Source organism: Calypte anna, chromosome 3 (assembly GCF_003957555.1).
Source record: "Calypte anna isolate BGI_N300 chromosome 3, bCalAnn1_v1.p, whole genome shotgun sequence".
NCBI classification, from domain to species: domain Eukaryota; kingdom Metazoa; phylum Chordata; class Aves; order Apodiformes; family Trochilidae; genus Calypte; species Calypte anna.
Genome location: NC_044246.1, coordinates 105,867,380 through 105,892,089, shown reverse-complemented (window position 1 = coordinate 105,892,089; position 24,710 = coordinate 105,867,380). Strand labels below are relative to the sequence as shown.

Genomic DNA, 24,710 nt, shown 5'->3' with positions numbered 1-24,710 from the left:
ATGCCTCCTGTGCTTGTGACCCCTCTTTGCCTTTTTCAAAGGACCCCAGCATATTATTCTCTTTAAAAACTTAACTTCTGCTTTCCTTTGTCAGAATTCCCACCGAAACTGTGAGTTTTGTGTGCACATGAAAGTGAAACTTAAGAAAACCCCCAAGCTGTGCGTCTCGGGAGAGCTCCCCTCTTGTTCACGCCTTTTTCTAGCGGGCGACAGACACCGGCCCTGCCTCAGCGCCACGCCCGAGGCCGCCCGAGGGCCACCACTCCGGGGGCACCGCTGTCCCTTCGCCCCCAGGGGCCGAGCCGAGTTGCTGCCGCGGAGGGGGTGTCCCCTTCCCTCAGGGGGTGGTCACACAGCCACCTCCCGCACGGGGCCGGGGCGGAGGAGGCGGGAGGGGAAAGGAGAGGCGGAGCTGCCCTCAGCCCACCCGGCGCGGCCCAGGCGGAAGAAGCGGCGCAGCCGTCCCCGCCCGCCGCCACCCTGCGCGGCCTCGCCGGCTGCTTCCGCCGGGTTTCGGCAGACGTCGCTGGGTCGGGCCGCGCTTTCGCCGCCGCAATGCTGGGTGCCGGGGAGCCTGCGAAGGGGGAAGGTAGGTGCCTCGGCGTCGCCGCGGTCTCCGCGCTCCCCGCCGCCACGGGGCGCCGTGTAGGGCAGTGGCAGCGCGCAGGGGCTGTGCCCTCGCCGAGGGCGGGCGGTGGAGCAGGGGTGGCGGGGCCGGCGGGGCCGCTGCCGGGCGGCCACTCCCCGCCCCTGCCGTTCGCCTGCCTGGCGGGCGGTATCGGGTCAGAGGATGGTGAAGCCAGCGGCCGAGGGCCTCGCCTCGCCGGTAGCCAGAGCCCCGGTGCTTGCCCCGGGGTGCTGCGGCAGCTCGTAACCCGGCTGCGGGGCGGGCGTCTGGCGGAGCAGCCGAGTGTCCCCGGGCGCTTATGCAAGCGCCGAACAGCAGCCAGGTTTGTGCACTCGTGTCCCGCTAAATAACGTCGGCGACTTCGAGGCATGAGGCCGAGGACGGGGTGACACGTCCCATGCTTAAGCAGTGCTGCCGCGCTCCCTTGACTTGTTTTGCCTTGGACTGGGAGGAGACTTCGAGAAACAAGTCCTAAGCGGTGTCTCCTTTTCCAGGAGATAGCGGCGGTGATGCTGTTGTGTTGTGTTGTGTCTGTATAGCAGTGCTTGTGCCTGTCAAACGTCTCTTGCAGCTGACTGGTGCTCGTTACCCATGCAGCAAGTTATAAAACAGGTAGGAAGAAAAAGTCCATGGCCTGAAGGGCCACTAAATGAGGAAAGTAAGTTTATGAATGCTTAGAAATAAAAAGTGAGATGAGATTTGCGAATGGAAAGAAGTAACTTTTAATAGAGGAACCGATTGAATTGTAGAAGCAGACAGTCTCGTAGGCGTACATATCATCCTTCAGGAACTCTCAGTCTGTCAGGTTTGTTCTTAGTTCTGGTCCCAGAGCATCATCAGTGTTAATAAATATGGGCTTTAAGGTAGATGCTACAAAAGAGAAGAAATGCTAGTGCCAGGCAGGAGGAAAGCATCAGGTTCAGGAAACTGTAAATGCTGGTATGGAAAGGTACTGGTAAAGAAACTGAGATAATGATGAAGCACTGTTGAGGCATGACAGTTGTCAAGGGTTTTCATACTGGTAACTTTTTATTGTGCTTGCAAAAATGATGAAACAACTCTTTGCTTGCAGCTTAGGTTTAATATTAAAGTCTTATCATCAGGGGATTTGAAGGGGTTGAACGATGCAGACTTATTTTTTAAGGTGCAGTATTCTTCTGGCCCTCTGAGACTTAATCTTGTCCCGTTAAGGTGTGAGAGTCCATCTGCATGTACCTATTGTAGAATCTTGATAGGAATTTTATTTTGGGTGTCTTGGAGACTAGACACCTGCAATTATTATTTAGGATTATTGAGGTTCCATGGTTTCTTATGACACTTGCTTATGATGTCAGTGAAGGAAGTGGTCACACATTTACAGTGTGGCGTAAGCAACAGCATTCATATTTAGTAATTTTCAGTAATTTAGTAATTAGTAATTTTTAGTAATAGTTACTAATGTAACTATTGTGTAAAATCTGATTTAAGTCTGTGATCTTTCAAGAATCTTTGACAGTGCTCTAAGCAGATAGTTATGAAAGACACAGGCATATATGATTCCTCTTTACCTGTTCCCTCTCAGTAAGAGTCTGCCCAACATGCAATGAAGTACAGACCTGGAATTTTCTGGAACAGATCTGCTGAAGACTAGAAGTTCTTCAGTGGATTTCTTCTCCATCCATTCATCCTTACCTTGAGTTTCTGTAGAGAGAGCTACAGTGTTGGCAATATTTGCCTTGAGGGAATTCTCTGTGTCAGGTACCTACTACATCAGGGAGACAGTTCCATTGGTTTTGAGTACACTTTCTGCTACTTCTGTTTGGTATTTCCTGTGAATTGGAAGAGACATTGGTGGGTTGTACCTATTTATGTCCTTCAGTTACAAGAAATTTTTTCTAGGTAATCATAAAACAACATTTCCAATATATTTGCCAAGGCAAAGAACTTACCAGTAAATTTGGCAAGTTTTACTGTAAAAATAGTGCTGATCTTTTGGTTTGTTTTGGTTTGGGGTTTTGTTTTGGTTTGCGTTATTTTTGTTTTGTTTGGGGGTTTTTTGGGTTTTTTTTTATTGATAGAATCATAGAATTGTCTGGGTTGGAAGAGACCTTAAAGATTATCTAGCTCCTTTGGTTTCTTTTAAATAATGTTGATTTTGGTTTGGATTTTTATTTTTCATTATTGTGATTTGTTATCAATAGAATCATGGAATGGTTTAAATTGGAAGGGACCTTCAGAGGTCACCTAGCCCTGTGCCCTTGCAGTGATCATGTGTGTGAATTTTCTGGAAAAGGGGGGTGTTCCCAAATTGGATAATGTCTAGGTGATACATAGTAAGTATTAGGAGCAGAATTTCAATTGTTAAGTTTTAGTGGTGTTGTGCATGCATTTGTGCAGACAACATAAATGCAGGATATGAAGGGGGGTTAGTTTTCTGCTTTTATAGGTTGGGAATGTTCTTAATAGCTGTAAAACCGTTTTTCTGCTCTTCGCAAAGCACTGGGCAATACTGTGAATTTTCAGTGAAATGTTTGATTATACTTGAGTCCAGCTTACACTTTGAATTATAACATTTAGCTGTCCAGTAAAGTTTGTAAACACTGGTTACATTGGGGAAAGCCATTCTCATAAAACAATATACGTACTAGGGAAGAAGTGTGTAATATGAAAGGTGTGAACTTTTGAGTCTTGTGCTTGAAACAAATTGAAGTTTTCACAATGAAATAGTAGCCTGGGTGTTTACTCCATCAACTAGTGAAATGAAGGAGAGAGCTGTTTACTGAGGTGGGATTGCACAAGCACCTCTTGCAGCTATGCAGTGTGTGCCAAGTGCCTTGTTATCCTATGTTGGGTAATCCTGAAGTGCCAGGGTTAACCAGAGATGCTGCAACTCCAAGTATAGAAGAATTTCTTCTCAGATTATCCTTGCTTTCTCCCTGCTGCTCCCAGTAAGCATGCTGTTCTTTTGGTTCTTTCCTGCTTCTGTTTACAACCTGTTCTCATTTTCCTCTGTTTTAGACAGGTTATTTACTCAGATTTTTAATAAAAAAAAAAAACAAAACAAAACACCATCACTCATACCAACCTTTTGTGGGAATTGGTATCACGTGATAACTGGATTATTATTTGCATCTCGGATGAGCACAGGCTTTGTTCATATGTGTGTTCATCTATAGTCTTCTATTGTCAGGGATTGGCAGGATTGTTTTGATGGAAGGACCTGGATTCCTCTGCAAAATATCAATACTCAAGTGTAGCAGTTGTTTTGAGGAATGAGCTAGCAGTGTTTCCAGCATGGTGAGTTGACTTGGGTCCTCTTGTTACTGGTACTGGAGGTCCAGATGTCTGAGCAGCAAAGTATGCCAGACTTTCTGTAGCACTGATTCTGGGAGAAACTTTATGGCTACTACAAATAATTGTCCAGCATGACTGTTCAGCTCCCTGGCCCATCCACCTGAACAGCAGAATGATGAACATCACCATTGCTTCTTACAGGGAAGGTCTTGAGCTGCCTGCCTCATATTAATCTTACAGACAGTTACATTGCTGTAGTGACTCCGTAAAGGAGCTAATGCTATCTGATATTATTCTTTGTAGTCTCTTATTTCTGTCTCCTGTTGGTTGTTTCTCCAGTTTGATTTCCCATGCCCTTTGCACAGAGCTCCATAAAGCCTGTTTGTTTTCATGCCTCTCTGCTTGCAGTGCCTTCCTACCCTTTTCAGGTTAGTAAACATGTACCAGAATGTACAGCTGCTGCAACAAGCAAGAGGAGGCAGTAAGCAGCAAACACAGCTCAAGAGATTACTGGAGAATGCTGTTGTGTGTAGTAAGTTGGTTCACTGTAAGTAATCAGTATTTTGACTGATTATTTTATATCCTTGTTACAAAGCAAGAAAGCCATCAGTAGCTAGAGAGCAAAGTTAAAGGTTAGATGTAAGTTGATGTAAGAACACATGCAAGTTGAAATAATAAAAGGAAAAAAAACATTTTGAATTCAGAGCATAGGTTAGGCTAAGGGAGAGCAACCAACATGGAAATATGGAAGAAACACATAGAAATGAGGGAGAGTTCTGTGGGGAGATTAATGCTGAACAGCAGAGCAAAGGATGGAGGAAGCCAAATCTAGGACAGCCTGATGCTGATTGCATTGTTCTGTGTTTGGGTTTTTTTGCTTTGGTATCTGTTTCTTACTTGTATTCATTGTGCTCTTTGAGCTTTGCCTTAGGTTACAAGAACAAAGAAAGACAAGTGCTCTCTGTTGAGTAGTGAATCTTATTCTGATTTGTGGTGGGAAAAGAGTCATTTGACAGTAGATGAAATAGTAATTGCCTTTTACTGCTTTTGCCTGTTCTTATTGATGCTGAAAGGTGGAAATTTCTTTAAATGTTTAACTTACGGGTGCTGTGGTTGAAATGTATGTATAGTTGAACATTACTTTGAATTCTTGCATTTTTCTTTCATTGAATGTTGTCCAGATTACCTGTTTGACTTAGACAGCTGCCCAACAGAAATGTGGAGCTTTCAGATTTTTAATGTAGGAGATTAAGATACAGAACATGTGATTGAAGAGCTAAATAGGTCTTTGGATTTTTTTCTTATGAAAAGGTTCAACATTCTTGTCTTCTCTAGAGATAGGAGTATTGAAATGGCAAAGAAACATCATCTTTGTCTAGAGAGTGAGCATTTTTTCCAGACTTTTAGACCATAAGCAAACCTATTTGCATGTGCATGTTCTCAGTTTCTCCTTGTGCATGTGTCCTTGATTGTGTTCTTTCACCTTTTTTTGCATTATGTTCTACTGTTTCTCTCTCTTCCACTGAAGCAATACTCTGAAAGGCCAAGCCAACTCTTCTCCCACATAATTCACACCCATACCTGTTCAGTTTTGAACATGCTCAGTGTTCAGTGCTGCTACATGCTGAAGTTTAAAGGCTGCTAATGTTTCTTTTCTCTGTATACAAATATAAGCATGATGGATTCTTGTTCTTGAAGTACAACATTCCCAGCTCTGATTTAAACAAAATTTTAACCCAATCTGTAATCACAGTGTTACAATTCAGGTTTGCCCACTGGCTCCCAAAATGCTGATGTTCAGCACAGTCCATGTTGAAATAAACAATTAAGCAGATTCCATAGTTTGCAGACTTTACTGTGCAAAATTATGACAATTTTCTCATACTATCCATTCCAAACTGATTTATTTCCCTTTGACTTTCTAATGTAAAATTTTTGCTTGCTTGTTTTTTTCTGCAAGCAGCTGGGAAAATTAATTTACAAGTCTCTTGACATGAGTCTGCTCATTCTGTGAAATGTGCTAGTCAGAAGAGACCTGGCATAGTTTTTCTCCCTGCAAACCCTTTTAACCATGAAGATTCTGTACTTCAATAGAAGCTTTTATATTCTCTCACATAGAAATTCCATCTTTACTTCACTGAGGTTTTGCTAACATTGCAATCTAATGTCAGAACATATATTTGAAGTATAATTATTATACCCCCTTTTTTTAATGCCGAACACCTTCTCTTTTAAACTCCCCAGTATTTCCCTCTGGGTCCAGTACTTTAATTCAGTATTAGAATCAATCTTTGAAAAGTTGCTTCATTTGTCCAGTAGATCTCAATACTTTGTGTAAATGAACAACTTTTTTTTTTTTTCCTTTGGGACTAAAATGTTTCCCTAAATCTCATTTTCTGTTTGGGTACATCTATCCCATATTACACCAAAATATAGCATATGTTGTCTTTGTTTTAATGGAAATGAAACCACCATTGCTTCCTTGAGTTTGCATATTTCTCTAAGCAATGAATTTCTTGTTTATTTCTTTTTAGATCACCAATATTATTTGCTTGTAAATCAGGCTTGCATATTAGCTGGGAAATAGGGGAGTTGCAAGGAGAAGAGCTACTAATTTCTTGTGATCTGTGGGATTCCCCATTTAAATTATGCTTATGAAGTTATTATAAGGAAAACAAAGGCAAACACACTCTTTGGGGTCATTTTCATGTTGGTAGCTCTAAACAGTTTGTGATATTTTGTCTCTTTTGAAAAACTAAATGTTACCTTCGGGGAATGATTGACAGCAAGGATATGCATACCTCTTCTACTGTAGGCTGAAATATATTCAATAAAACGCATTCCACTTTTAGAATGTCATGTCACTTCTCTGGGTGCATTTTTTAGTTGCTGTTATTGTATGAAGCTTCAAGGGACCCTCAGCCACACCAGGTTAACTTCTCAGGATTTGCTTATACTTCCGTGGCTCTGGTGCTATTTGTTTCTAACTGAATGGTAAAGTTGCAGTGGCAACAGGAGGACCTTTGGATCTACCTGGTAACAAGCAACATGGACTTTGAAACCTTGGTGAAAGGAGCCTCAGCACAAACAAAAACTGAAATCTGTGATTGCCAAAGGTGAAAGAGTTACCAGACAGTAATACTTTTTGTGTCATGTTGCCAGAACTGCAATGAAACATCAGATCCCCTTGTTGACTATGTTGAGTGCTGTTGGACCAACACCTGGTCATGACTGCATTCATAAAAGTTGGCATTGTGCCTTTCCCTGGAAATCTTTGCAGTTGTGTCCCCTTGAGAGTACTGTGGAAATCAAGAGGAAGAGTTCTGGAATGGTTCTATTGTAACAACAAGAGTTCAGGTTGTAGGGTTTTTTGGTAGTTGTTAGTACATGCTGAAGTTTTTCAGAGCCAAAACTCTTCAGCAAGGTGTAAAGATTGAATTAGGAAGGCCTACTATAACTTTTAACCATTTCCTCAGGGGTTTGCCCATCCTCTCTGTTGAACAATTTTTTACCAGCCCAATGTAGGCATGTGTCATTGTGGCATCTGAAAATGTATACTGATTTCTTGAATCCTTACCCCTGAAACTCTTCTAAATTGTTCATACCAGAGCAAAGCACCTTGTTGGAACTAGATTGATGGGGGTTCCAGCTGTTCTTCTTTAGAATCCACAAAACTGGGGGCTTTTCATGCTACATTTATTCAGTGTTTGAGTCCCATGCTCCTTTCCTGAAAAGCTGTCTCAGTAACTGGTTTTATAATGTTTGGCACTGACAGGGGGCCACTTGTCCAGTATGATATTGATACCCAAAAGTTATTTTCTCTGCTTTCCTTCCACCAAGACAGTACATACTTTCTTGGTCATTAGTGTAAGGTTATTAGCACTAACAAACTGCAAATTTCATGATAGTACTATAGACCCAGTTTTTAAAACTGGGTTTCCACCTACTTAGATCTATGCATGGTTCCCTCTATGGTGTCTCAGTACAAGGTTCAGAAATTAAAACTGATTTGAGTTTTAATTCTGTATTTTAGCATTTGATCATTACAGCTCTAAGCATGAGCAGGTGTTACGATCCGAGTTATTATTTATATTTTGATTGCGAGGAAAAATCAGCCACTGACTCAGAGAGACGCTTGAATTGACCAGTAACCAGACTGCTGGATTTAAAATTAGTTACAAAGTTTATTTCTAAACAGGGAAAGCCGGTTATACTAGCAATAAGACCTTTTGTATAAAGTAACCGCCTTAATCGATGGTCGTTAAGAGTAACAAAGGGAGAAACAAAAGAGAGAAAACATCACCGTTCGCGCAGGGCCAGGCCTCGGGCTGGAGGGTTGCTCCTGGTTCTTCGGGCTGAGGCTGCTCCTGGTTTTCGCTGTTGCGTCTCTGCGATGCCTTTTCGTAGCTGGAAATCGGGGTGGCGAGCCGAGGAGACGTCAAGCCGAAGAAGCGCTCACCCTTCCCGTCTTTTCCTAGGGTCATTTATCCCCCAAAAAGAAAGGAGGGGTCACTTCATTCAAGATGGCCCTGATACATACAAATCTCCAGGCTTCCTGGGATGAGTCATTTCTTACCCTTGTGTCCTGGAACCCTGCTAGGTTTGGGCGACCAGGTGTCTGTCAGGCATTCCTTGAGATAAACATATGGTAATTTACCAGCCGAAGAAAAAAAAAAGCTGGTCCGAGAGACATATTTTATATTTTCAGTTCCACATGTATACCACAGCAGGCAGTACCCCAAATCCACTCATTTCACAGGTATTTTTCCCCATTTATCAGTGAAATTCTTCTTGCTATTTTATTGCTGGGGGGAGATGTCATAGGAACAAAAGAAATAGAAGGCATCAGATTGCTAGGACACTGAGTGATCCCTGAAAATAAGACCACCAAGTTACTTCACTTGTTTTAGCCAAAAAAATCCTGCTGCTCCAGGCTGCCTTAGGGATAGATGTTTGGGTTTTATTGGGTTATTTCATTCAACTATATTGCTTTATTTGATGTGTCCATAACAGCTAACAGTTTCTATCTACTAATTCAGAACTAGTTCAGTGAGAAGGACTTGCCATAACTTGACTTTGACAGAGAATTGTACTGTAAACTACAACAAAGAAATGTTTCATTTTTACTTGCTGCTGGCTGCTGCTGCAGCTTTTCTTGTGCTGAATTGGTCAAGATTTGTGACTGATGTCAACAGCTTGTAAAGCCTTTGGCCTGTGTTTGGTGTTTTTCTGTAGAAAATCTGAGATCTACCATTTGTAGTTTGTCCAAAAAAACCCTTGATGGCATTTAAGCATCCTCTGCTCCTCCCCTCCTCCCCTTTTTCATCTTTCCAGATTTTCTACTAGGTCGGTCAGTCTGTCCCTTCAGCTTCTAGTTCCCAGCTAGGAGCATGTTCCAGTCTGCAAATCCAGGAGCTTATGTCAGGTCTGGATGATTCTCTTCTGGGGATAATTGTGCAAGAGTTGTTAGAGCCTTGGCACAGCAGTCTGCTGAGGGTATCTCACTTTCTATTTTTCCAGCTATTCTTTTGCACTAAGACTTTGAATTCAATCATATAAGGTCACAGGTTTGGGTAGAGTTTGGGTACAGCTAATCTATGGAATACATCTATTTTCTGGGGGTGATCTAGTTCCAATTCTTTTTCTTTGACCTAGTTATTTAGTTATTGCCATCTACTGTATTCATGAAGCCCTCCACATGTGCTAAGGTACTAGAAAAATTGCATACAATTTTGTACAACAGCCTTTATCTTATAATATTTAAAAAAGAGATATTTAAAAGAGAGATATTTAAAAGAGATATTTAAAAAGAGACTGGATGTGGCACTCAGTGCCATGGTCTGGTAACTGCAGCAGTAGTGGATCCAGGGTTGGACTTGATGATCTCTGAGGTCCCTTCCAACCCAGCCAATTCTATGATTCTATGATCTTTTTCTGGTGTTTTAGGGCCATAAGAATTTGTAAACTCCTGAGTCATAGAAAACTGGATAAAATTAATGCCTTCTTTCTGTTCAGACCAAAAGTGCTCTTTTGTCTTACTGAGTTTTAAAAACCTCCAACAAAAGAGCTTCCACTGCCTTCCCAGCACTCTTCCTTTACCTTCCTAGCAAAGAATTTTATGCAACATCTCAAACTGTCAAGACTCAACTTGTGGCTGTTGCCTCTTGTTTTAACATCTGCTGTTACGAAGAAGAGTTTTTCAATGCTATCTTGGCAGGTCTTTCTCAAATAGCTCCAGGCTGGTACTCAATTGTAGCTTATCCTCTTCTTGGCAGCCTTAGGCACAATTCGTAAAGCTTTTTCTCAGAGATTGTGTCCTAAGCTGTTCTGTGTAGTAATCTACCCCATTGCAGGGTTCCCCATGTCTTGACCTGTTGAGGTGAACAAAGCTGGGCTCAGTATTGAAGGTATGTCCTCATTACTGTTGAATAGAAGGGAAAAGTAACTTCCCTTAAACTACTGGGCATGTCTCTCAAATTTCAGTCTGATAACATAGTTTGCCTTACTGTGGTGAGTGTGCATTGGTGTCTTTGAGTTTAGCATCCATCATGACAAACCTGTCTTTTTCTGCAGAGCTTTCTACTCAGCCAGTTATTTCTGAGCTGCTTTTGAAGCATGGTTTTCTGCTGCAGGTACAGATTTTTGTGCTTTTCACTGCTGAGCATCTTAAGGAAGCTCTGCTTCAGCTGTATTTGTCATTATTTGTATTTTTTGTGTCATCATCCAGATTTCTGGTGAAAAATTTGAGCTTTATGGGCTCCAGTATTGACCTAAGATAACTTGTTTGACAGCCAGTAGGTGATTATCTTGTAAGCTGGTTCAGGTACTTTTCCAGTTGTGCAAGTCAGTTTATTCAGCCTGCATTGTATTGGCATGGTAAGGATAATGCACTGGGAAATGGTGCCAAAAGTCTTAATAAAGGCAAAGTGACTTACAGCTACATTTTTTCTTTCATTCTTGTAGCCAGGTATTTTGTCATGGAGGGCAGGTGCATGGCTTGAGCATGATTTCCCACTGGAAGGCATCTTTTCCTCTATGTGATTAGAAGAATACATGCTCCCATGATTTTTCAGAGGACTCAGCTGAACTAGATAAACCTGTAGTGCCTTCAGTGCTTCTCCTTACCTTTCTTGATTAAAAATGGCAATGATTTTAGATTAAATTTTTTTTCCATGGATTTTTTTTTTTGCTTCTTCCCCAACCCAGCCATTGAGATCTCTTCTGATTAATGGTGATTCTCTGAGAAACAGCAGTCTAGGAATTTTATCAACTTCATATTCTGGCATGTGTACCCTTCAGGTGTATCTAGTCCAGTCTCATGAGTTGACTCATACAACTTAGGTAGTTCAGCCCTAAGCTGTAGTTCAGCCCCTTTCTCAAAAAGGACAGAGTGTAGGTCAGGTTGTTGAAAGATTTATCCAGTCAAGCACTGAATATCACCAAGGCTGGGGATTCCACAGCCTCACTGAGTGACTTCCTCTGCTATTTAATATTCCTCATGGTGTATGTGTGAAAAACTATTTGTCACTGGAATTTTTTCAATGTGACTTTTCACTGTTGGACCCTCTCATTTGGACATACTTCACCATCCATGTAATCTCATTGACTTTCTACTTTGTTGTTGTCTTGCTTGCGCTGTGGAATCTAAGACTGGACACAGGACTCCAGATGCAGTTTCTGCAAGGCCAAGTAGAGGAAGATAACTCTGCCCCTCCACTTGCTGGCTGCTCCAGCTAATGCAGCCCTGTATATACTTGGCTTTCGCTCTGGTGAAGTGAACTACTGGTTCACTTTCAACTTGTTATCCACTAGTGTGATTTTTGTGAAGCCAATTCCTTCAAGCCACCAACCTGTGGTGCTTTACTGCATTGCATTACTGAACTCTGGGTGCAGGACTTTCCATTTGTCCTTGGATTTCATGTGGTTCCTGTTTTTCCAGCCTGTCAGGGTCTATATGAATCGAAGCCCTGCCCTCCACTGTTCCAGTTGGTGTGGCTTCTTCCCTTTCTCAATCTGGTACCTGCTGAGAGTGCATACTGACCCATTGTCCAGGTATTCAATGAAGACATTGAGCTCTCTTGGCCCAGTATTGGCCCTTGAAAGGCATTGATGGTGAGTTAATGAATTTTTTGGTACTGTGGTCATTGTCTTTTTTTCCCAAGAACATCTTAAAGTCTTTTTATTCCAGATCTCATGAACTCAGCTATAAGAATCTTAGGGCAGACAGTGTAGAAAGCCTTTATCAGGTTAAGCTACACATCTAGTATTCTCTTACCATCCACTGAGCCATTCATCTTACCATAGAAAGCAATGAGCTTATTTGAATATGTGCCCTCACAAAATCCTTGCAGGGTGTGCTTCCAGTTACTTTCATGTGTCTGGGTACAAATGGGATTTTCTTTGATAGCTTTCTGAGAGCTGGTATGAGGCTGACTGGGTTTATAGCTCCCTGTACACTCCATCTTGAACATATAAAAAGATGGTGCCTTTTTGTAGCTTTAAGCCCTTCCACCCGTCATTGTACATAGGTACAGCAGCCTGTTTGTCCTGTCCTGGTACTGAATAGTTTGTAGGACAAATTTCAGTTGACTTACTCTGGTTATATTTTGTGGTGCTAGGCTGAATTTGTGACAATTCTATGGTTAAGCACTGTTTTTGGATACAAATCACAAATTTTACTATTTCCAAGTTAACTTTCAAATATATTGTCAAGTCCAAATAATACCATGGGACTCATAGCAGTGAGTATGCTGTTAGGACAGTTGCATCAATATGAAGAACAAAGTGTGCAAAGGGGACTTAGTTGTGCTTTCAGGATTTTACTTTGGAGTCACTTGAATCAAAGATGAATATGAAGAGACCTTGTCATATAGCAGAAGTAATCTACTCCTTATGGACAATTCTGTTTGCAAATATTCTTACCTGAAACAGTGATAGTAGGTGGAGTTGAGATCAGTAGTAAGACACCTAAAACATGTGTTGGTTTGTAACTGCAAGGGTATGTCTACATTCACATTATAGGTTTTGCTAACTAGGGGATGACCTGGTGTCTGTCTGGTCCCCTGGTTGTTCACTGATCAATCTGTGTACTGTTGCCTTGACCTTTCTATCCTGTAACAGGAGTTTGCTTTCAGGTAGGCATCTACATGAAGGGTGTGTTAATCTAGTGCTAATGCCCTCCCCTGTAAATCAAAGCCCATGCTTGCATATTGTAGCCTAGGTTCTACTTGATTAAGGACTGTTGACAGAATCTGAGTTTCTTGTAATATTTTCCACATTTGTTTAGAGAGTTTATGAGGGTTGGAGAAAAAGAAGAAAATATTGCATGGTACATAGTAAAGCCTGATATCCTACAGAGCTGCATCTGTTTTTCCTGCTCTTACTACTTTGTGCTTACTCATAAAACTCCAACCAGTCAAGTTTGTGGTTCTGTCTTCTTAGCTTTCTTAGAGCTGTGGCACAAACTATGCCCTCTACCAGCTGATAGAGATGTGTAGCGGGAGGAGCCATTCTTGCTCCTGACGCTCGACAAGCTGCTGGTCTCTTCCAGGACTCCAGCCACCACACAGCGCTTCCAGGGTAGAAGTGTAGTGGGAAGAGCCTTTCTTGCTCCAGAGGCTCGACGAGCTGCTGGCCTCTCCATGCCTCGCACCAGAGTGAGCTGAGCTCTCCTCTGTGGGTGTGTGTCCCACCTTTATTGGCCCCCTGGTCTTGCTCATGCCCAATAGGGGCCTGTCCTAATCAGGCACAGGTGGACTCACACCCACTCACTGGCAATTCGAGGCACCTGATTTATCTTATTTCTCTACAGAGATGAGACTTCTACAAGCTCAAAACACCTCTGCCCATTAAATGTGTTTGGAAATTGCTAGACCATCTTAACATATTTCTAGGGAAAACACTGGCAGTTTATGCCATAGATGGCTGCCTGTAATGGAAATACTTTTGGAGAAAAAATATTTGGAGAATATGAAGAGGAAAGGAGATCCAGAGGTATTTTTGCTTATTATTGGTTTAATCTGAAAACAGGTCTTAGTAGTATCTCAAGAGTTGTTCATAGTCAAATATCAGATAATTAATTGAGCCTCTGTTTACTGGAGAAAACAGCTGTTTGGGGAGCACAATGATGAGATTTTTGCAATTAGTCAATAGGAAGGTGTAGTAGCAAGGAGCCAACTATGTACATATTTGCTGATCTGTTCTGACAGTATCTACTTCCGTCTTACAGCAAACATGAAGTCATCATCAGAAGAGCAAGTTCCATTACATGAAGAATTTATCTACTGTTGTGGAGCTGCTACCCATGTCTTAAAGTGTGGGCCCTGGAAAGACCTCTCAAAAGACGAAACTAAAAATCTACCCAGACTCTTATTCATGATTATTCCTGGTAAGACACTTTACTTTTTTTTTTTTTTTTTAAGGCTAGAATGGTTGGAAAGTGTGTTTTCAATTTCAAAGATCTTGCTAGGTAAGTGGTGGAAGTTGACTTGTTCATATGGCCAAAAATCAATAGTGCAAAGATCTATAGTTGCAGTGGTGACATTTCTTAGTTATATTTGATTACTGCTGTTACAGGTATTCATAATGGTGCTTTAAGGTAAAACAGAGAATTTACAATGTCTCATTTATTCAGTGGTGGTTTGCTGGCAGCATTGCTTTTTTTTCCCCCTTGCTCTTTTTCCATTTATTTCTTGCACAATGAATCATAGAATCATAGAATTGGCTGGGTTGGAAGGGACCTCAGAGATCATCGAGTCCAACCCTTTTACCACCGTTGCGGTTGCTAGACTATGGCACTGAGTGCCACATCCAGTCTCTTTTTAAATATCTCCAGGGATGGAGAAAATGAAGTGGTACTACTATGGCAACTGAGTGCCAACTGAAAGATTAAAGTTACAATATTTGAGGGAAAATTCTAGATACAATTAATTTTTAAAGCTGGGTTTGTTAGTTTGTTTTCATAGCAAATGGTTTTTAACTTAAATTTCCACATTAATTTTTATGACCTTCTGAACTCATTGACCATCAAATGGTTCTGAGTTACATCTAAATCTTGTCATCTTAACATGACAGCTCCAAACTTTCATTTAACATGTTTTAAAATATATGGAGAAGTTCTAAGTTTATTGAACTCTGCCAGTGAACTGTGGAACTTCTGTTCCATTAGCAAAAGTAGAGCCTGAGCCTGCTTAAGTACAGATATTGTGACACTTCCACTACTTTTTGACTTTGCAGGTTTCTAATACTCCTATAGTTTATTTGAATGTTTTGGATGCTATTGTTACTTGCCCAAAATTAGCAATATGAGTAATGACTTCTGATCATCCAGATTTTTGGCCCAATGTTTCTGTTACTTAATGGTGAAAGATCCCAAGTTCCTCTCTCTCTCTTTTTTTTTTTTTTTTTTTTTTTTTTTTTTTTGGAAGCCCCATGGGTTATTTTATTTCTTTAAACATGATGTTTTTATGCCCTTGCCTTCTGGAGGTGAGTAAAAGTGTAACTTTTAATCCAGTGACAGGGAAGTTTAAATTCTTTCCTGAGCTAAAAAGAGGAAATAAACCTCCTATGATTACATCTTGCTACTGTTTTGTGGGGAAAACTTTTAAAGCCAGATACTGTATAGTGTAGCTTTTTAGTAAAAGACTTTGGAAGCAAATTGTTAAACAGTTTTCAAACAGTAGAAGCCTGATTTGATACTTTTCCATTGATGCTTTCTTGCAATTAATGTATTTCTGGAAGACTTAAATGAACAGCCAAGTTAAGTGTTTTTCATGCAAGTTCTGGAACTTTAATCTGTCTTGAAGTTGTGATACCCTTGTGCTTGAGTTGATGGTAGAGCCTGCAACTAGGGTAAATCTGTAAAGTTAATGTGTATCTACAGGAAGACTTGTAGGGGAAGAGCATAGACATCAAACATTAGCATTCAAGTCAAGGTACCTCTGCAAGTTACATAGGAAACCTGTTCAAAACATACCAGATCACAGACTTTATGGGTTCTGTATTCATGCTGTCCAGTGGCTGGACTTCACGGAGCCCATTTCCTGCAAAACATTTCTGTGGAGACTCCTTAACAGCATCTTACATTAACTGGATAGCTATCCAGAAGATACCAGTGAAATATTCAGAGTGCTTCTGCCATGGTCTGCAAGCTTTTGCAAGCAGCTATTTTATCATTAGCTCTTAATTCAGAATTATATTGGTAATGAGCTGGAAGTTCTCTCACTGGGAAAAAAATTAAAAAACACAGCGACTACAATAGCACTATTTTCAATTAGATACCCTAATTCAGCAGTGAATCAGGTTACCCAAGATCCTTGCAGTGGCTGGCAGGGAGCTGACTATGACCTGGTGTAACAGTGGAGTTCTGCTCCACATAACTTGGATGTTTTCTTCCTACTGGTGTATGCCTCATTTTTAGCCTTCAAGGGAAATTCTGTCTGCCAACACAAAAAACACAGCTGTAGGAGAAATCCAGATATTTGGGTCACCTGGCAACGTGTCAGTGTACCTAAACAGTTAGGATTAGATAACATTCCCCTTATGCTTTTGTAACTTCATGACTATGAACTGTGGAGCCATTCTGGAGTCCAGCAATTTTCACACTCAAGAGGCATGTATCCCTACTTGAGATTCTTGATGGAATGAAATAAAGAGGAGCAAAAAGGAGAGCTTGGTGCAGGTCAAGCAACAAGAGACAAGGGCAACTCTCATGCAAAAAGGAGAGAGTGCATGGTTCAGTGATCAGAACCAAATGTGGTTAGTCCTACTGTGTGTGATACATTGTTCTGAATATTAAGTTTCTCTGCTACATACTTTCTAGTCTTAATGAAATCCATGCATATGTTTTTGTTTATGTATAATCAACAAAATGGTATTGGGGATGGGCATAGAAGAGAAAAACACTAGAATTCTCAGATTCTCCTGGAATCAAATTAAGGCAAGAGATTTTAGAATAATTCCTGTGTAGGTTGGTGGGTTTTGTGGATTTTGTTTGGTTGGTTGGTTTTTTGTTTTTTTTTTTAAAACGGGGGAACAGGGAGGAAGCTGATGCCAAAACATTGTTCTGCTCTGAAATAAACAGCAAAATTCCCACCAACTTTTAGTAAGGAAGGATTCTGCCTTTTGAGGACTGATAGATGACTGTGGGCTGATAGGTCACGTTGAGGACTGACAGATCACTTCAGCAGCTGGAATCCAGAACCTGCAGTAGAGTTCAGTCTCATTTAATTAAAAAGAGCTAACATTTTTATTAATGGCAGTGTGAAACTTATAATTTTAATAACTTTTGCTGTATTAGTTGAAATGTTTAACGTGCACTTCTTTGTTCCAAATATCTTTCCTTGTGTAAGCAAGGAGTAATAATTTGTTTACTGAAGTAATTACTATGTAAAAAGCCTAATTTTTCCTCAGTACAGAATATATGCGTAGACATGTTTACTGTCATGAATTTTAATTCTTTTCTATTAAAATTAATGAGACATATTCATGAGAGTAAAATTAAATATGGACAGTTGAAGGACCGGGTCTGTAGTGTTCTGGAAATGCAGGCATTATGGAAAGGTCAGGAATTGGGTTTTTTTCTCCTGTGTCAAAAAAGTCTGTTTTCCCTTTTGCAGTGTTTACTGTAAAATTAGCAGTGAAGTATAAAATCTACTACAGCAATATTTAACATTTCTTGGGTTCATTGAAAACCAAGATCCACAAAGTGTAATGGAATACTTTTTTACTTTTTAAGGGCATCTGTCTACTTGTGTCTGTGTATTTATGAAACATTTAACTTTGGAAATAAACATTTAACTTTGTAACAGCTTTTTTAAACCACTGTGCTGTTCAGCACAAAGTTTGCTGTTCATCAGGTTTTTCTTGTGTTTCTTTGCAGCAGTTCATTGCAATACATTTAATTTCAGGCTTCATAGTTTTTGTTCCAGTTGTTGTAAACAAGGCAATTTTATGTGCAGTTTTGTACTTGGGAAGCCTAGTTCTCTGTTGATAATGTATAGTATAAATAATATTTATTGTGGCAAAGCATGCCACATAAGTTTTGTTCCTTCATATACAGAAAAAATTTTGATCTTTGGCATGCATGCAGAGTACTCCCTTTGCTTGCCATGTTTCTTGATCTGCCTGGTTGCAGTTGGATTGCTAATGGGTTATTGGATCACCTTACTGTTTTACCAGCTCATTCAGTAACTTAGTGATGTTTAAGGCCTATGAGGACTTAACCAGACAATTTTCTTTAAAGTATTAAGATTTAATCTCCTGAGTTGATCCTTGGAGTCAAGAGTTGCTTATGGTTTCCTGCAGAACCAGAAAGTGAGAGCTTGGATTCTGATCTTCACCTAGACAAGACTGTTGCCACTTCTAGACCTCTTAAATATTTTACAGCAGTAGAAATAGATTATGAGAAGTCTTTAATGTATTCTCCCTGGAAGTGAGACTTCTTGTTAGCTTTGAAGTCTTTGAAGATCTATTTTTGACTGCAGTTGAGGGAAATCTGTTTTGATCATTAAGAGTTGTCACCTCAACAGTTGCCTAAGAAAAGTTAAGTATCACTATATATATATTTAAAAAACAGTACTTTGCACCAAAACTGTATATGCCTGATGGTTTGATGCTTTGTGTTGTGTTTTTTTGGCTCCCACTGAACCAGCCTTTTTTTTTTAAGTTGAAGGTCATTTACTCTGCTCAGCAGTCACTGTAATGTGTGTTTCTTCAGAACCGTTGTGTCCCCACCAAGACCAAGGTGTTTGTTTAATAGTAAAAGAATCTATTTTCTTGTTCTAAAATCTATGTAAAAGTAAAACATGTTTATGCCAGTTCACTTTAACTTGTGCTTTGATTTAACAACACTGATATGGTCAAATGTGCTAGTTGGTACATAACCTTTGTTATTACCATTCCTCTGCAAGAACTGCATTGGATCAAGTAAGGACTCATAGTACCAACAGATAGCTTGCATTATGTAGCTTCTGGCAACACAGTCCAGAATGTAATCCAAAATCCTGTATGTGATTCTTGGTACTTAATGTGTGATCAAACCAAAAAAGGAAGCTAGATCAGAATATTTATGTAAAGCAAAACCTGATTTTGGAGTAGAGACCTGTAAGTCACTCAAGGAAAGTCCTTCCATCCTCCTAGCCACTATTTTTTCAGCCAGAAGCTGGTGTCTCCCCCTCCAAGGCACATTTGCATTGTTTACCATTTGCAATGGTTATATGAATATAGTTGAGAACCTGTTCCATCTGAATGCAGTAGGAAGTAAAAGCTGCTTTTTTCCTCTTTCTGGTGTTGTGGTTTGTTTGGCTTTTTGTTTGTGTGTGTTGTTTTTTCTTGAGTTTATTGCTTTGCTGTTGGGTTTTGTTGTTTTTTTTTTTAACTGACAGGGTATCAACAGTAGGAAAAAAATGGTCTGTCCAGCCTCACCTCATCTTTTACCTTTGCAGAGCTGTCACTGTCAGCCTGATCATGAGAGCTGTCATATGGGTTTTTTGTTTGTTGTTATCTTGAAATTTCAGGATGACTCAGTGTGAGCATAGGTGGCATAGGAGGTCTCAGGTGATCCCTTTGGACTTCAGTGATCCTGCAAATATGATCTAAGGACTGGCCATCCAGGCTCCTTGTCCAGCTGTGGATTCTAATCTGGATTGATTTTTGGGGTACCCTCTAAAGGTAGTAAAGATAAATATGGGGATAATCTTAGATAAAGACTTAATTAGAATTGCCCACTCTTTCAAGAGCTGTAATTTAAGTTACCCTCTCCTTGACTTCACAGCCATACTGCATAGTAAATGTCTTAACACTGAAATTGGGTCTGTTGAGTGTTAGAAACAAACTAGAATTAGAAAATGGTAAGGAGTGGAGTAAGGTACTCAAAATATAGTATGGAAAAAGTAGGCCAGAAGAGGGAGCTGTTTTAAAGATTAGGAAAAAAAAAACCAACTTTTTTTTTTTGAAAGCTTCTTGCTCTGGCTGCCAGCTACACCATGCACCAGCAGGCTTCAGTCTGCCACCTGAATGCAGGGGTAAGCACTGACTGTTTCTGTGCTATAGGTGTATTACAAAAAATTAGTAGTTTTAAAATACCATTCCTGTGACAGTGATTAACTGGTTAGGTAGGTTGTTGAGGATCATAAAAATGTCTTTTACTTGCATTAGGAAAACTGAAACAAAGGAAGTCCATTTAGAACATATGTAGAGTATAAGGATTGGAGTACTGGGACTTCTCAGCCATTCCATTGGGTTGCTTTTCAATAGATGACCATTCACCCTCACAAATTGTGTACCAAACCACCAAACACACCTTCTTTGTTCACATATGCAACAGTCAGCTAACACTGAGTAAACGAATTAGCAATAAAAACACAGCTGCCCAAAGTGAGAAAAAAATCTACTTCCTCTCCTGGAATGTTTAAATCATTGACCAACACCATGGGCAGCTCCAGTCTCAATGATTTTGTGAAATCCTTTCACGAAGATGTATAACATCCTCTGATTGTGCAGTGGTAAATACCCAAAGAGCTTGTAAGGAGAATAATCACATTTAAGTACTTCAGATCATTCATTTAACTTGGATTTTGGTGGTTTGAATTAAGTAACGCTTTTAGATGCAATGAGAATTTTTTAGATTAAAGTCCTAATGTTGAAATAAGCTACACAGGACTTCTGTTTACACAATAACTTGCACTTTGCTCAGTCCTGGATCACATGTTTTTTATGTGCTCAGGCTGAAAATCTGTTTTCTGTGTGGATGTATATTTTCCATTATATTAACACTGTTTTCTGCGTTTATCTTCACATACTTTTACTAGTATAAGATACAGGAAGTTGCATGGGTTCTTTTGCCTGTACTTATTTTGACCTTATCTCTTGAAGTAGAGCCATGATACTCTTGTCCATCTTCAGGTGAAGCAATGAAGGAGAGAAGTCTTGAAGTCTTAATTCGGCATCTAAAATTCTGTACTGAAGTAGATGCTTATATCCAAACAGCTGAGCAGTTTCCCCTCTCTGTGTGTTCACAGATGCTCTATTTTCTTATTTAATAAATGTTCATCTTTTGCATACTAGCTGAGCAGTGGCTTTCTTCTGTTCTGTGGTATTTGGAGTGCTTGAAATTAAATTTAGTCCTGAAGTATGTTATACTTGAGCAAAATATTCACTGTAGAACATGATACCTGACTGTGAGTTAGCCAGGAGAGAATGGCAGTGAATCTGCAGTCCTTTCATGGAGAGAGAAAGAGAAATACAATGCTCTTTTATCATGGCATTTCTTGCACAACTGCAGCATTGGACTTAACACTCAAAGCATCAAGTGGTTGCTCTTACTTGCCTGCTGTTTTACTCCTCAGGCTGGCTCTGGAAAAGCTAGTTGGCGCTTCTACAATTTTCTGGATTATCTTTCCTTGTATCCCACCTCTCTGTGTTATGACCTATGTGATTAATTTCATGTAAGCATAATATTCCCACAACATCTCTACTAGTTCCTGCTTTATTAACAGGTGAGACTTAAATAATTGAACCTCTGTTTGGATTTGGGCAGCCCATAACAAGACTTGGTGGCATTTCATAGAGCTCTGGGCTATTCATAGAGCTCTTCCCTGCAGGTGGTTTTTAGAATTGTCAACTATTGCTGAATGTTAAGTAGTGTGAAAGTTAGAAACTGTTTGTACTAAAGACCCATCAGGCACTGGAAATCTAAGAGCTTAGTGCCTGAAGCACTTAATAAACTTCCTAAGGCCATTATTTCACAATCCAAAATGGTTTTGGACAATGCTGGCATAAGGTATTGCTGTTCCCACAACACTGTACCACTCCTCCCCTTGGTTATGCCAGAACAATAGTTTGAGAGATCATGCTGTGAATTAAATAAATACATATATTTATTTATGGAGTATTTTTTAAGCTGGAACAGTTCCTTGTTTGGGTTCACAGCTTGGTGCCACAGAGTTATGTGTAATTCAGAGGCTGGGGAGCCATGGTAGGAGGGTGGGAATGACAGTGAAGGGAGAAGGTGGGAGTTCCTTCAGCTGGACTTGCTGCAGAACTTTGTTGTTTAATTGTGGTGTCAAGCTACAATATGCAGCACATATATGTGAGATCACAGGCATGGTCTTGAGACTTTTCTGGGAGGAGTTGGTACCCCAGCAGTTAGACCAGGTGCTTATTGGCTGAGAATGCCTCTCCTTTGTGGGTTCTGCTTTTGTTTGCTCTGTAGATCCAGATGAAGCTGCCAACTCTTTGCATTTACTCCTGAGTTCTCTGATTTTGAGATGGGGAACTTGTTCCTTTTAATTTAGGTGGTGGGTTTTTGTTGTTGTTTGTTGTTTTGTTTGGTTGGTTGGTTTTGGTTTGGGTTTTTTTTCCAGATTAAAAAAATTTGACAGTGGGAAAGAAGTTTTCCTGCTCTCCAGCAGCTGGTGTACATGATGCAAAAGCAATCAGTGAAAACAGACTGGACTGTTGAGTTCAAAGTTTGTGTAGTGCAGGTATCCAGGTACAAAGGTTTATGCAGAGCAAGGTAAGATTTTCCCCTTCCCTTTGGTGACAATGACAGGTGCTCTTATCAGCAGACCAGTTAGTAAGAGCACAGCTTTCAATTTCAGTGAGAGAAACACAGCAGAACACACTCTGATTCACATGCATGCATTGACTATGCATGTTCACAACCATGTTTTTTAAATTTGCAGCTGAACAGCAGCAATAGCACATTAAATAAAAACCCAAACCTATTTTTCTGATACTTCCAAAACCACTTCCAACCTTTCTAGCCACTTCTTTACCTCTAGCTTGAATGTATGTGCGTTAATTATGAGACTAGTCTTATTTTCAGCTGACCATGTGTTTTCTCAGATGACAATGCATATAAGGTACTGTTAACTGGTGGAGTTCTAGTGGTTAGTAATGCTTTAATTTTCATGCATAGGTTATTTGGTCTGCTTATTTCTCAGTTACAAAATGGCAGTAATGAAAACTCTCAGTTAAGTGCTTGGGGCCTTGTCCATGGGATCTGTTGTCTTGACTGGGACCAAGGTTCTTTCTGGGCTCTCGTCTTTATTTCACTGAGCTAAATAGTTTGACTTCCTGAGAATATTATTCAGGGGATAACATTGATGTGTTTACAGCTATTTCACTTCTATTTTTAACCTCCATAAAGCTTTAAATACATCAGTCTTCCCTACTTCACAGAAAAAATTGGGTGACTCAAAATTCTTAAAAAATAAAAGTTTGGCTAGAAGACATACATGCTGCTAGAGAAGAAAAGGCGTACGTTGTATCCCATATTATATATTATAAATTCAATTCTTAACATGCTGCTCTCTGTTATTCATACTAATTATGAGATTCTTGTTTGTGACTAATATTTTAAAATATGCTGACATTTGTGTTTTGTTTATTGGGTCAGCCCACCAGCTTTCAGTGTTTCCGAAAAGAAAAAAATATTTCATTAAAAATAAAAACTTCTGCATGCAAAGAGGAGCCTGGATGTCAGATCTAGGGTTGAAATGTGCCACTTTTGTTGAATTTCCCAGTGCTCCAGAAGTACCTCTGATGAGGACTTGGCACATTAGAGCTTGTTAAGTTTGAGGAGGCAGAGTAATGACAGGATGGTTGAACATCCAACTGTGCTTGACAGTGTTTCTCTCCACTAAATCTGGGTGGCAGATGTGACTTAGCTGAAATTTCTCAAGCTGCAGCCTTCTCTTGGTGTCCTCTCCCTGCTAATGAGGCGTCACTTTCAGAATGGATCCTTCCTGCCTGCTCGTGTGCAGCATAATCAGGAGAGGAAGTGATCCGTCTCCTGCAGCACACAGAGTTGACTTGGCCAGAATTATGGAAAAGTTGTTTTCTAGGCTGTTTTGGTTGGGTTTTTTCCATTTAAAAAATATTGGTTTTTTTCTGGAAAGGATGAAGAAATACCTACTGAAGGACCTAGTTGTGAGGAAAATCCTGTGCATTGTATACAAATAATGCAATGAAAATCCTAGAAGCTACAGCACCAGTGTGTAACATGCTTCACCTGACCTGATATGCATTTGCCTTGATATAAAATATTTTGACCTGGTTAGCTCTGAAAATAATAAAAAGTAAATCATTTCAGGTTGGAAGGGGCCTCAAGAATCATCTGGTCCCACCCTTCTAATATTACTGTTTATATGATATCTCTCAGCACCCAGTTGAGCTGAGACTTAAAACTTTCCAAAGTGGGGGAATCCACAACTTCTCCTGGGAGACCATCCCAATGTCTGACTGTCCTCAGAGTGAAAAATTTACCTCTTGTGTTCAGTCAGAATCTCTCCAGGAGCTATCTGTGCTCATTGCCCCTTGCCTTGTCCACATGACTCCTTGCAAATAGAGTCTCCATCTTCTCTATAGCCCTCCCTTTAAGTACTGGAACATTGTAGTAAGGTCTCCCCTAAGCCTTCTCTTCTCAAGGCTGAACAGACCCAGTTTTCTCAGTCTCTCCTCATACCACAGGTGCTTCAGACCTCTGATCATCCTCATGGCTCTTTTCTGGACCCTCTCCAGCTTGTCTGCATCCTTTTTGTGGAATGGGGACAAAACTGAATGCAGTACTCCAGATGCAGTCTCCTTTCAGATTCTAGTTAACACATGGCTTCATTTCTGTCCCGATAGTAATTCCTATGAATCACTGAAGCTGTATTGGTATCAAATTTGACCCATTGTGTTAAACATCTATGGAAAACAGCAGACAAAAATTCAGTAATTCATTCCTCTTGCTCTTGTTTTCCTGTTACAGGCATGATGTAAGATTTTAATCATTGTCCTGATTTCAGTTTTTGAAAACAGTCCA

General features: G+C 40.3%; 1 protein-coding gene across 4 annotated transcripts in view; it reads left to right on the top strand.

The window, feature by feature from the left end:
- Positions 1-426: 426 nt before the first annotated feature.
- Positions 427-24,710, top strand: part of LDAH (lipid droplet associated hydrolase) — a 104,561-nt gene continuing 80,277 nt past the window's right edge. For 2 of the 4 annotated variants that reach the window (XM_030447928.1, XM_030447924.1), the window contains exons 1-2: positions 427-589; positions 14,130-14,288. In XM_030447928.1, the coding sequence (XP_030303788.1) occupies positions 556-589; positions 14,130-14,288 (193 nt within the window). In that variant the 5' untranslated portion in view covers positions 427-555. Of the gene's footprint in view, positions 590-746; positions 951-1,120; positions 1,241-14,129; positions 14,289-24,710 lie in introns of those variants that run through there. The other 2 variants (XM_030447925.1, XM_030447927.1) reach the window with 2 other exon arrangements.